Raw genomic sequence first — 14,204 nt, 5'->3', positions numbered from 1 at the left:
TTTTTACGGACATTTTTCAGACATTTTAACCACTCTAACCAATAGTTGATGTTGCTTAGCTCTGAGATGTTTAATAGTGCTATTAGCTATTGAAATACAGTAGTTGAAAACAGGGAGGAAGTAAAGTTTGACAATGACATTAGGCAGCCATATAAATTGTGAAACTTCAGTAATTTACATTAGCAAAATGATGTTGCTAGTGACTTAGCTGGTTTATAGCAAGTCATAGTAAACACTTATTTGTCCCAACATGAATTAAAAAGTATCTCATAACTGCAGCCTTGGGCTGTGCCACCGTGTTCTTAGTGAGCAAAGGAGCAGCCTAATTATCCATTTCAATGTAATGGATTTTGTTTGCATTGATTAAGATCATGTGAGCTCTGTTTGCTGCAGCAATTAAGTTTCCTCTTAAATTCTTTGGATTGTCTACAGGAAACAAGTGTTGGACAAATCAGGGCTGCATATGTACTTAGGTACTCTACCATCATATTCAAGAGGAGGCTAAAATTATCCAAGAATGTTAAGTGATTGAAAAGCTACATAGTTTAAATCACTGTACTGACCTTTTTCTAATTCCATCCAACACAGTCTGGGAGAATGGAAAGCTAAGGAAAACTTGTTTCAAGGTGAATTGAGGCTAACCCTTCAGGGGCTGCATGGAAGAGTAGAGAGAAACTTTAATTGGCTGCATTAGAGCTGTAGAGAGTTAAGTACAAAGAGTAGGGGCAGTTTGTCATATAGGAATAAGCAGGTGGGGAGTTGGTGGAGCTATTTTGTCACATGCACTGGCCACAGAGATGACTAGCCATCTGGGGTTATAAAGCTGAGATGTGTGGCATTCCAAAAAAGGAAATCACAGATTCCTTCTTCTGGAGTGTTACAGCCACTTGTAGGAGATTTTGTAATTGCTCTCTAATTCTCATATGTGCCACCCTAACTCAGGTCTGTACCTGGCAGAATCCAGCCAATGACGGTTAATGCTGTTAGAAGTTCTTTATTAAAGAAAACTGTATTTACTGCTAACTTGGAGTGCGCTGTTTATTCCACACTTTAATTAACTGCAACTGAATTAAAATTTCACACTTGTGTAATTTAATACAGACCTGGAAAATATATCAGCGCTTCTAGCAGTTCCTCTGCAATTCACAATGAAGCTATACCAAATTGATGTGTTTTCTCAGCTGTATATTAAATGAAATGAATCAAGTGTAAGCAGGGTCAGGATAAGCTCTATGCTGACATCTGGGGGTGAACTGTGGCAAGTGATGCAAAAAGACTTCAGGGGCTGATTCATTTTCATAGGCACGCCCACCCTTCCTAGTATGTGCTCTCAGCAGCCAAATGGTCACTTTGGCCCCTGTGGTATCTCAAGTTTCACTGTTATTGAGGCAGGGGGGATAAAGTGGTGTTACCCTGATTATGTGAATCAAATACTTACGAACGGGGCTTTTCTCGCCCCGGAGCTCGTGTCCTCCGGGGCGAGAAAAGCTGCTCCGGGTCTCCCTGGTGTGCTGGGGGCTTTGCTCCTTTGCCCGGGGGCTTTGCTCCTTTGCCCCGGAGCAAAGGGTCCCCCGCCTCTGCGGCTTTGCTCCTGTCTCCCTGCTGTGCTGGGATGATTAGCAGAGCAGTTTGCGGGGGCAACTGGTAGATGCAGGCGAGCGGCTGGCGGGGACGACAGACGGGCAGCTGGTGGAGCAGCTGCGGGACCTACTAGCTGGTGGCTGGGGACCGTAGACCGAGGTGGGCTGGCAGAGCAGACACTGCTCTGTGGAATGGCTGGAGTGGCTCACAGGACAGCAGGTGGAGTGTGGCAGCGTGATTTGCATCAACGGCGGTAGCAGAAACCTACGGAAAGGCGGAGCCGCCGGTAGACTGCGTAAGATGTATCAACCCCTGCCCCCTCTATTGCACCCAAGTTGGGATGGTAAAACTCTGCCAGGTGAACTTTTGAACTCTGGGGCGGTACTGACCCAGGGCAGAGACTTTTGAGGTGTCGGGCTTTGGGTGATTTTTGGGTTGCTGGTCTTGAAAGACTTTTGGGGTGTTGGACTTTTGGGGACCTTGGGTGATTTGTGGCTGGGGGGTGGGTCTTTGCTCATGTCTGGCTTATGAATCTGAGTTGAGGTGTTTTCCCACTTCAATGCTGATGTCGGTTACCCTGTGTTAAAGATTTGCTGCTATACCAAGGCTCTGTACTTGCGAGAGGGGAAGAATTGCCTCTTTGAGGCACCCAAGGGTGTGTGTAAGATTTCCTAGGTCACTGGGTGGGGTCTCAAGCCGGTGTTGTATTATGGTGTTGGGAGGAGACCCCTAGATATTGAACCCGGCCCTTGTTGCAATTAACTTGTCCTGGCAGAAGGGTTACACAAGTATTAACTATAAAGTTGTTTATGAATTTTATACTTTGGTCACAAGGTTTCCTAATATGTTCATGTAAGAGATTCTTTAATATATCAAAAGGATAATGAGTCCTTTTTGGAATACATGGATCTGGGTTATAATTCCTATTAAATCTATCAGGTAAAATAACAATTAATTGGCAACTATGAAATTCTTAAGTGAAAACTGATTTGTTACATTGTTAATCCCATTCAGTAGCATGGTGATATTGGGTCTTTTACCAGGCTTTCATTAGATTGCTTTCATAGTTTATACTTAACTACAATTCATGATTTTGGTTACCTATTTTACTTCCAGCATTGATAAGGCACTTTGAACAATGTGTCTCTGTAAACATATATACCATGTTGCTGAAAAATTCCTTCAGAACTTTGATACTTGCTTTGTTACATTAGGATGTTGCTGGCTTGTGGCAAGCTAGGTTGTTAGCCTTTTAAAAAAGTTTTTGCTACACGCCTATAATGTTGCACTGTGCAAAACACAAATATGAAGTACCACCTACACTAGAGAATTTACAGAAGAGGCCATAAAAAGATGAGACCTGCTCAAGGAATCAGAAACAGTCTAGATAAGTACCTTAAAAAAATCTTGAGTGAACTATTTCTTATAGATTTTATTTCTGGACTTCGCATCTTTGGGTGGTATTTAAATGAGGAGTTGGATATTATATTGGGTTAAGAGGTTATTTTTCCTATTCCCCTTCTGCATCCATTGTAACATGCTGTTCAAAAGTGCTAGTTCTAAGTAATTCAAATTAGAGGAAGCAAAGGAGTGATCTAAGTGCCACATAGAGTGATAGAAAATTTACTGGCTAGGTCTGAGCAACTCACTGCCTTTCCCTTAGAGTAGCAAATGTAAGGGAATTTCATCTTATTAAACTAAGTTTTCAAGGGATTGTCCTCCATTTTCTTCTGGATTAAACTTAACTCCTTGGCTTTTTAGGTGTAAATATAGCTCTCCAGAATTTGTATTGCTTTAAGAATTCGAGAATATTTTGTTAATGATTATTAAATCATTCCAAAATAGCTGAACGTCTTCCTCTTTCAAAATAAGTGGCCAGAAACAATCCACCAAACAAATGTAAACCAGAAACAAACACTAAATATTAATTTAAAAAGCGAACTGGAAAAAATCATGTATGACTTGAGCCCCAGAATTAGGTTGTAGCAGACGACAAGGTGTATGGCCTTCAACTGTACACCCAGATACCAATCCCATAAAATATAACTTCATCCTTCATTTGTCAGGACTCCCCAGTTGACTTCAATGGTTGCAATGGGGAAATAGAGGTAATAGTGTCTTAATACATAGGTTTTAGATCTTAGAAAGTTAATACTTTCTGGGTTGGACTGACTTAAAGCATAGGAATTGCTCATAGTGATTCACCAGACTCAGAAAGTAGGTTTTCAGAAGTTTCTGAAAGCTTATCAGGACACCTTCCTATTTCAAAGTAGTACACGTGATCAATCTGCCTGGTGTTTTCAGAAGTACAAATGCTGTACATCTTGGACTTCTAAAATCTGGGGCTCTCTGGTCTGGCAGCATCCATGGTCCAGAAGGACTATGAATATTGCTGGACCAGAGAGTTCTGGCTGGCAAGTTCAGGGACTGGGCTAGTAGCGGGGAGAGGTGAGGAAAGGTGGGGCCAGCATGCTGGGGAGTAGCCTGGACAGCCGGAATTGTAGTCAGGACTGGAGCCCTAGAATGCAGCTTTTACTGACAGCAAGAGTGGAGCCCTGACTGGGTAGTGTAGCCCTGGCCCGAAGTTGTGTGGAGCAGCGTAAAGAGCCAAAAGGGGAGCTTTGACTTTCCCCTGGGCTGGCAAACGCTGTCATTCAGGAACACTCAGGTCCCGAGGGTGCCAGATCAGGGTTCTCTGCCTTTAGTGAAATCTACATATTGGTAAAGATTGTAGAGTCCTTATCAAATATAAATGGAAAACCATGCATTCTAAGACTGCCCCTTCAAATGTAGCAGCAAAGGCTCCATTGGGACTGCAAGACTATACAACATACTTAACATTATACTGCATCTCCCTCTAAAATTGCAAATACAATTGAGATATCCTAGGCAGAGTCTGTGGTCATGATGCATATTGGTACAAATATATGGGAGGTGCAAGAGAGCTCCTAGATGTTAAGTTAAGCTCTCAAAAAGGTTTAAAGTGGTGTTCCCAATGTAGTTTTTTGTTTGAAATGGCTTGGTTCCCTGTCTTGATGGCCCTACAAGCATAACCTTGAGTAATAGATGTGACTGGGGAGATATTCAGTTTGTTAGGCATGTGGGATGTTTTGGATGAAGAAACATTTTTGTATAGCAAAGTTCCACTTGAACCAAAGAGGATCAGCATCTTCAAATATACCACCAAAACACTACAAGTGAGCAGTTTTTAAACATGTTGACTAGTATTACTGCTTATAGTCTTCAAGCATGTCCTCTGATATGTGGCCTTCTTCCAGAGGTGAAGGTAAATGGGTAGACCTTAGTGCACAGCTCTGGCAAGAGCTGTGGCAAAATCCAGCAGGAAGTTGTTTAAAGAACTGGCAGGAACCCGAGTTGCAAAAGGACAATACCTATAAGAAATTTTAAGTTACTTTCACCACTGCCTTCTCCAGATGTTTCCAATTTCAAGTTGCTCAAGTTTCTGAAAAAATCTTTCTTGGCAGAAGATTTGCTATGCATGGTTGCAGCTCAGAAGCAAGTATTTGGAAAATACTCCAAAAATACCTCAAAGTTACAATCTGTTAAGATCTGCAGATGGAACCAGAGAGACCTATAGATATTCCAGATTAACAGGGAGTCTGTCCCCAGGAGCATTCGGCTGTTTGCCACTTGAGCTAAATATTTCAATTTACCAGTAAAATTATAATACAAAACTATTCAGATTTTTACTTTGGTGTGGTTTTCCCCTACAGTCAGAAATACTGATTATAATGAAGGACACATTCCCATTTATGGAGAGATTATTCTGAAGCCTCCAATAGAGTTGTTTCTGCCTTCAGCTTTGTTCTTGTATGTAGTGGTTGAAGAAGTGAATCACACTTGTGATGTGTTTTAGAATCAGATATATCCATATTTCATCTTTTTAATGATTGTGTTGTTTGGGACTAAAATTTATTTGGTTGTTCTAGTCAGAAATACTGAAATTCTCCTCCCCTACTCCCTCCGTTACAGGCAAGAAGAGACCAACAGAAGACTGAAGAATGTAAGCCATGTTTACCTTATGCTTTGGTTGAAATAATTATTTCATATATACTTTAATTTACTATTGTAAAAACTTCTCTTGTCATGCCATTGTCATTCTTAGATAACTCTTCAGCTGTTCATGTGTTTGGTGTACATCAGTACTACTTTCCTGTGTGTCTCTTCCTGAGTAACTTTAGAATGAAATAATAATAATAAATTTAGAAAAAATAGTTAGAAATGTAATAATAATTTAAATATTTTCTCATTGGGACATGTGTGGATGGACCACAATGATAACTCATCAGTTGTTTTTTTGATGGAGGCAGCCTGGCAAATATATACTGCCCTCCCCCCCAAAAAAGGATTTTACACTTCATTGTGGAAAACTTGAAACCAACCATAGCGGTTTGTGTTCAGTCCTTTTTGCACTGGCATGCTGTTTAGTAGTTCTCAATTTGTCTTTTTTTTGTTTGTTTGTTTTAGGTTTTGATTACATTATACTGGCTGGGGAGGAAAGCACAAAACAACCCTCATTATAATGGTCCACACCTTAACCTTAAAGCATTTGAGAAATTACTAGGACAAGGTCTGACCAGGGTAAGAAAGTCAAATGGAATAGTAATTGCTATGTACTTTTGTAAGGCTGAGTATTAAATATATGTTGCATAATTTGCCATATGCCATACATTAGAGATGTCAATTCTAAACCTCTCTTTGGGTTTTAATTAAATTTTTCTTGTGAGAAGATGGCAGATATTCCTCACTTTTTCCCCAAAAGTGCTTAAGATACTTTAAGCGCTACCACTTCAATAAAGGATTATAAATTCCCTCATTTATCTGAGGAAAACTTAAGATTTTTTTTCTTCGTTTTGACCCAAATTAAAATGGAATGTAAGGCACTGAGTATCCCGTCTGAGTTTCTTGTCTGAACTTCGGAGTGCACTTTTTAAAGCTGTGTATAGCATGTACTATGTAAAGTATCTGTTTCTGAAATTGCCAAAAAAAATTCTGAAAACAACAAAATAACTTATTCCTTTAGGCCCTCGAAGAATCCTGCAGCCTGAAAAACAGTGGCAGGGATAGCGGGTACGGTGATATTTGGTACCTTGATCGTGGAGAAGCATTTTCACCTTCCACTAGCCATAAAAGAGACGATTCTTTTGATAGCCTGGACTCCTTTGGTTCAAGATCCTCTGCAAGCTTTTCATCAGATATAACCTTGAAGGGTGGCAGTGAAGGTATTTTTGCTTATTAGGGCTCTCTGTTAATTTATGGATTGTGAGAGGAAGATTGGGGAAGAAAGCATATGGACCTAATATTGCAACTGCTCAATGTGTTAAATTCCCACTGACTTCAAAGGCAGCTCCAACTCAGAAGTTGCTGCAGGAGTACTAAGTGCCATATCAACATGTTTTTGCATGAGCAATTATTGACTAGCTACCAGCTGGCTGAAAACAAGTAATCTAGTCTCGCAAACGTGATTCTAGATGGGCTGTTTGGGACCTTTGCTCCACTGTCCTCTCTTGCTTATTTTTAAATTGTAGGGAGGAATGTGTAGAGGTTTGGTTGTTGACCACTTGCTTAATACACAGATTTTTTTTCTCCTGTCCCAGGCTGCTTTGCTGGATAGCAGGACTGATCTTTCTGTTGAACTGCAGTGCTTCTAACAGTGCTTGCCAAAACATTTTATTTGGAGCTTTGGTCAAATAAATCTTTGTAGAAAACTTTCATTTTTCCAAAACTTTCAACATCATAATGAAAACTGAAAAACAAAAAGTCTTCACAATATTTTAATCAAAATATACAACACATTGTTTAGCTACCGCTAATGATGGTTTTCAGATTTTGGAATCTCTGTGGGTATGACTGGTTTTGAAAGAGATGAGACACTACATTGCTTTTTGCGGTGAACTAAAATGCCTATAACTTATTTAAAAAAATACCAAACCACTAAAGGTGTAAAATATATGTTGTATTCTACATATTAAGTTCAGGCTATTCTTCTGTGTATTCAGTGTTCTAATGGCTAGAGCACTGGACACTACCACTTTGGCTCAAGATCTGTTATTTACTCTCAGCAAGTCACTTTACTCTAATGGGCTTGTTGTTTGCTACATTTAGAACACATGGATAGAAATGCTTTGTAATTAAGTATCTTTGAGAACTGCATTTTGAGAACTGCAGATGAAGTCTAAGCAGTTTACAACTGATGTAGTATATGCATAATATCATACTTATCTAAAGGCATTTTGGCTCATTTACACCTAGAGATGTAATCTTCCAGCTCAGACAGATGTAGGAGCGTTGGCTTTGAGTTAGCATACCAGGTATGTAGTCAGGCTGGTACCCTGGCCATGGTGGATACGCTGCTGGTTTGGCACAACTACTACATCTTCCCCAGATGGAAATTACACCTCCAGTTTCAGAACAGAGGTACTCTAAATGCTGGACTTAAATCACTAGCAGCCAGGAAGAGAGGCATTGAAGCAGAATTTCACACTTAACACACCGTGTTGTGCTTTGCTTGTGCATTTCTGCTCCTTTGTAAGATTGTTTAAAGATCTTTAGACAGAATTATTAATTTCACATCTCTACCTTACTCTTTTCTATTTGTAGGCATAAGTTAGGCCTCTGGGGTTTTTTTCCACATTCACCCATAAACCAACATTGACGTGAACTACTTAAAAGTGTTTTCATCCAAATTTGAAAATAGATTTCATTTTGGCTTTGTAGGTTTTTATGAAAATTGCCAAGAGCCAAGACTGTTCAATCAAATTGCTTCAGTTATTTTTGAATGTGGCATACATACCTCCTGCAGTTGAATACCTTTACATTTCAATAGTCAAGTAAAATTGACTGTGTAGCTGTCCCAAGTTTGTAGACTTGTTTGGATGGTATAGTTTACAAAACCAAATGTGTAAATTGTATACATTGTTCAGAGGTTTCATACATTTTTTTGGCCTCACTCTATAAACCTTCAACCAATCTCTGAGCTGTGTGTATTAATTTAATACCTTATAACTCAAAAGTATTTTATTAAATTTTTCAATATCTAAGGATTAGCACATTGCTTTCCACCTCTAATGGGAACAGTAGAAAAATCATTATATTCTAACACTAGCATGTAAACCAGTTTCAACTCCATTCACCCTTTTCAAAGCTTCATGACATACTTCTAAAAATACTTCTGTGGCTATCTTGTTAGTAGTATTGCATGTTTTAGGAAAAAATTATGAAAATACATACCGGTAGCTTAATCAACTTCGGTTTATTATAGGCTTTAGTCAAAGATTTAAACCTAGAGTATAAACTGTGTGCCTTTGGCTGTTTTTTAAGGTTGTGAAAGTGACACGGACTCTGAACTGCCTTACAAAATGCATGATTCTAGCAAAGATGACATGTCATACCGCAGGATTGCTGTGATTGAACCAAAGACTACTACAGAGTTCAATCGTTTCTTACCAAGCAAAGCCAAACCGGCATCATATATGCCAGCGCCACTCAGGAAAAAAAGGACAGAGAAGAATGAGGACAATAGAAGAAGTTGGGCAAGTCCTGTCTTCACTGAGCCAGATGGAACATTTTCAAGGTACTAGCGTGGTATTTAAGTTGAGCAAATTTTTGATTTATGGCAAATGGGACATACTCATTCGTTAAAGTATAGAGAAGCTGTCCTTATTAAAAGTAAAGTATTTGAGACTTACAAAATAAACTGTTTTTGGCATAGCTGGTTGCTGAATAACATTGTGACATGCATAAAACTTTGAGTGGGAATTTAGATTATCTTAAAATGAAGAATTAAAGTGACCAGAACATATTTTACTTTTTTGGTCCAAACTTATCCAGATTTTGTTGTTAATCTCTGCTGTCCAATTTTCCAGTTTGTAAATTATTGGGCATTTTGGGGTTTCATCATGATCTAGGTGACTTCACTATCTTCACTTTGTTCCTATTTTGGTCAATCTCAGTGGACGAGGAAAGAATCCTTTAGCTTCCTGTCAAAATAGCAGAGCAGAATTTGGGTTTACAAATCCAGCTTCCGTGCAGATGATCTATGAGTATGACAGTGGCTCTGATTCAGAAGATGAAAGAAGACTGCCTGACGTGGTTATGGATGATTTAGCAAAACGTAGATTCTTAATAAAAAAGAGCCCTGTGAGTTCTGCTGCACCTGGACATCTTTACATCTTGCACAAGGACTCTTCTAAATCTTGTTTACAACAAAGTTATCCAGCTGGTCCATTATCTGCTGTGCTTGAACCAATGAGGTCAGAGATACTAATCCTAGATCCAAATTACTATACTACCAAAATTGCAATCCGTAAATAACTGCATCAAAAAGCAAACATTTCTAATCGACGTTTATTTAATTATTCTGATAAATGACTACATTCTTTGTAGTCAAATTCCTTTCTTTTTATCAGATGAAATAAGATGCTATTATAACCACTTAACTTTGTTCTAGTGCTGCAGTAATGGAATTGAAAACTAATTTGCTTCATTCACAAATTTGAACTTTTTGAGCCAAAAAGCATGTCTCTTGCATATGTTGGGAAGTTGATGCTAAAGTATCTTAATTGATTGGATATTTTGAACAGTAACCAGAGGAGGCAGAGGCATTTGGACCCTAAAGAGGAAAACAAGCCAAAAGTTAATATTTCTTCAAAATTCTCCGGCTATTCTGATGATGAGGAAGAAAAGGCAGTAGGCATCCCAAACATTGAAAAAGATGATCTCTATGTTCGCAAATTAAACTCAGCCATTTCAAACCCAGCAGTTTGTTTTGACAAGTTTCTTCCTAAGTTTTGGACTCCAGAAGAGGAATTGCATTGGAAAAAAGTAAAAAAAGGATCCTCTTCCAAACCATGGTATAAGGAGCTTCAGGGATTCAGGTTTGTGTGTGTGTGCATGCTACTCTTATGTCTCATGTATGCACAACTTTTGATTGCGATGTGGCTTTAAATATTTCAAGAAACTTTTTTTGGTCTACTTTTTTTTTTTATCAACTCTACTGGCTGTTCCTTGAAAATTTAAACAGCCGCTTTTTTATGGCTTATTTGTTCAAGCAGAAGTTTTTGCAGGGAAATAAACTGCTGTATTATCTACAATAGACAATTGCACCTCAATCTTTATGCTTCAGTCCATAATTACTATAAATATTTCTTAATTTCCACTCTTTTCCCCCCCCCCCCCCATTCCTCATGCTACTTTACAGTAGGAGGAAGTCTGATTCTGAGGATGAAGCTTCAGCCTTAAAACCAAGCAGTGCCAAACTGACGGCTGAATATGTGGGGAAATCATTGTCCCAAATTGCAGAAGGGGGACTCACATATGCCTCTGATCAGCCCAGGTTGATATAATTGCATGAACTGTACGCTCTTGCTGTATCAAGGGAAACGACTACTAATGCAACGCCTGAGTGAATTAAAAGTGCAACTCATGATGTTGCTATTATCTCTGTACTTAGTCACAAGTTGCTAGTTTACTGAAAGGCATAACAAACTGTAAAAGATCATTAGCTTTGTGTATGAGCATGTGATCTTGTTGTTTGAACCACAGTTAATATGCTGTATTATCATTTTAGAGGGATGGATGTGTGCTGCATTTTAGAAATGATAGCAACTGCTGAATTGTATGTGTGCTTCTCAGACTATTCCAAGTCTAAAACAAATGTTCCACTGAATATTTTGAGTCTTCTGCCAATTAATGATACTCTACCTTCCTCTTTTTTGTTTATATACTTCAGTCAGTTTTCATTACTGCAGACCCTCCAAAAATACTCTGATGATTATTTGTCTTCTGAAATGAAGACCAAAATTGATCCTACTTCTGGCCCTAGGGTCATAACATGCAGGAAGAATATTTCTTCAACACCAGGATGCAATCAGAGGGAAACTATGAATGGAGACCTGTATCCAGACTTAGAAAATGATGATTTATTTATTCGGAAAACTGGGGCTTTCCAGTTGAATCCAGTTGCTCTTCAAGCTTTTGAATATTTTAGAAAATCCTCTGGACAAGAACCTCTTCTAGAGGGTGAAATAATTCTGCAGCCCAGAGAGGGACAGCCTGTTATTCCGGATTTAGAAAAAGATGACATGATTGTTCGAAAAGTACAAACACAGAAAAAAGAGGCATCTTTATCAGGTGCTCCAGACACTTACCATCCTGCACTCTTTCCTGATCCTTGGAGTCTCCCACCAGAAATCCAATCCAAATTTCTTTGTTTACTTGACAAGACTACCACAACAGAAGAGGAAAAAAATGGCGGTATAGTCTTATCACCCTCTTCACGACATAAGAAAGATGACATGCTAACTCGCAAGATTGAGTCTTGGAAAGTAGGAAGTGTTGTGCAACCAGTCAGTTTTACTCCAGGTCCATGCAGTGAAGAAGACTGGAAAAAATGGGAGGCTATCAGAGAGGCCAGCAAAGTTAAACACAAGAAACGCCAGATGGTTAAGAGGTCAGGTTGTGTCCATGTGTGGAGAGTGCTTGTGTCCAAGTATTTGAAATGTTCCCGTTAAAGAAAGCATCATCTTGTACTGAACTGAACCATGCATGTAGTGCGAAACTGCAGTGTATTTATTTTTGTGTAGTCAGCGAAAAGCTTAAGACTGGGCAATACCGTATTTTCAAAAAAACCCCCTAGTTTTCCTGTTTTTAGATTATTTTGATCGCTACTAGTAATGTACATTGTGTCCTTTAGTCTCAAATTATTCATGCTGCTTTCTACGTTTGATCAGGAGTGGGAGTAATCACCCAAGAGACCATGGAAGGCAATACTTTATATCTCAAAACAAGAGTATAAATGTTGCAAAATTACCTGCACACTAGAATTATTTCAGGAAATAGATGCTCTGTTAATATTGTTTGAGCTAGATCTGAAAAATTCCCAAGGCTCACTTACCCATAGCTCTAACCCTACTGTCCTCGGTGAAAAGCGCTTGTGCCACTTTGACCCTAAAAAGCTTATCCCCAAAAGGGGTGTGTGTGTGTGTGTGTGTGTGTGACTTGAACTAGCCCTTTCATTTCTCCATCCCAGGGGTTCCCAAACTTTTTGACACGGGCACCAGTAAATCCATTCACGAACTTTTGGAGGACCAGTAATGTTCATTTGCATATTCATTAATCAAATGATGAATATTCAAATAAGTTGTTTCTGGTCCTCCCAAATCTCCTAGTGCCAGCTTTAGCAAAGCTTTTGATATGGTCACCCCCAATATTCTTGCCAACAAGTTAAGGAATATGGATTGGATAAATGGGCTGTAAGACAGACAGACAAAGCTGGTTAGACCAGGGTTTCCCAAACTTTTTACTTTAATTGGAATCCTTTGTCATGGCTCCTTCCCCACTCTGGCATGATAAATGCAGAAGTGGGGGCCAGCAAGTGTACCCCAAAGCCTTATCTACCAGGCTTTGGTATAAAACTTCCCCCAAGATCTTAAAAACCTAGATCTTGGGAATAAAACTTCAGCTGCCACCACCCAAATGTTGCTAAAGAAACCAGGGGAAAGATCATTTGGGAAATCTTCCCCCTAAAACAAAAATCAGGGCACACCATTAACCACTGCCAGGTTAATAAAAGAAAGAACTTTTATTATTACAACAATATTCTGGTTGCAAGTATAATGACTAGAGAGGAAGGTAACAAAATATACTCATGGAGAAACTCCATGGGCCTAGAACTTAGTTACAAAGAAAAGCCAAAACATCTTCTAAGCAGTGCCAGATCTCAGATCCCATACCCAATCCATAACACAATAAAACCTAACGAAACTACCTAAACTTTACCCTACTTACAGAAAATGAAGAATGATGTCTTGGAGAGAGAGAGAGAGACATGCTTGTCCCTCTCTGTAGCTGCAGAGAACTCTCTCAGAGAGACAAAAGGGAGAAAAGAAAAAAAACCCAAATTCCTTTGTCCCAGTTTGAAAAGTCCCACCTACATTCTTATTGGTCACTCCACCTGGCTAGGTGTAGTTAACCCCTTAATCCCCAGGCTGCTGGCTAACCCTCATAATCATGACACCCTTTTTCTTCAGTTCTGCTTTTTGCAGCCCAAAAATATAAACACATGAAAAACAAACAGAGAAAATACCAGACCTATAACATGTCTGGTATTTTCTCAGTAGGTAAGTTGTATTATTACTAGATGTATCAGTTTGTAGTTTCAAACTGCCTGGCTGGTAAATGTGCTCAGGCTGCATGAGTGTGTCTACCAGCCAGACAGTTCACAACTACTCGAGGGGTGTGTGTGTGGGGGGGAGGGGGGGGGAGAACCAGTAGAATCCCTGTGCCGGACTAACTCATGCTTGGGGGGAGGGAGGGGGAAACTGGGTGGGGTCAGTCCAACTCCCTGCAGGCACATTCATTCCTCCCCCCTGCTCCCCTTGCTGTGCCTCTGGCCAGCCCCACTTCCCCCAACCCCCTCCCGGGCAGCCAGTTCTCCCTCGATTCTCGTCCCAATCTCCCTTGGCCAGCCCCGCTGCCTGTGTCCAGCCCTCCTTCCAGCGTCCGCTTCTCCCACCCCACCCACATCTTCCCCGGCCAACTCCCTACCCCCAATCTCACACCCCCCGGCAGCCCTGCTTCCACCAGCGCCCCAATCTCCCCAG

The 14,204-nt window shown here is 39.9% G+C and overlaps 1 protein-coding gene across 17 annotated transcripts in view; it reads left to right on the top strand.

Annotated features, from left to right (window-relative positions):
- LMO7 (LIM domain 7) overlaps positions 1 to 14,204 on the top strand; it is a 176,377-nt gene that overhangs the window by 110,966 nt on the left and 51,207 nt on the right. For 7 of the 17 annotated variants that reach the window (XM_075918868.1, XM_075918867.1, XM_075918873.1 and 4 more), the window contains 8 exons: positions 5,575 to 5,605; positions 6,070 to 6,183; positions 6,626 to 6,824; positions 8,923 to 9,175; positions 9,555 to 9,854; positions 10,185 to 10,478; positions 10,802 to 10,936; positions 11,333 to 12,052. In XM_075918868.1, the coding sequence (XP_075774983.1) occupies positions 5,575 to 5,605; positions 6,070 to 6,183; positions 6,626 to 6,824; positions 8,923 to 9,175; positions 9,555 to 9,854; positions 10,185 to 10,478; positions 10,802 to 10,936; positions 11,333 to 12,052 (2,046 nt within the window). The remainder of the gene's footprint in view (positions 1 to 5,574; positions 5,606 to 6,069; positions 6,184 to 6,625; positions 6,825 to 8,922; positions 9,176 to 9,554; positions 9,855 to 10,184; positions 10,479 to 10,801; positions 10,937 to 11,332; positions 12,053 to 14,204) is intronic. The other 10 variants (XM_075918880.1, XM_025181942.2, XM_075918881.1 and 7 more) reach the window with 5 other exon arrangements.

Source organism: Pelodiscus sinensis, chromosome 1, assembly GCF_049634645.1.
Source record: "Pelodiscus sinensis isolate JC-2024 chromosome 1, ASM4963464v1, whole genome shotgun sequence".
Classification (NCBI taxonomy): Eukaryota; Metazoa; Chordata; order Testudines; family Trionychidae; genus Pelodiscus; species Pelodiscus sinensis.
This window is presented reverse-complemented; position numbering and strand designations above follow the sequence as displayed.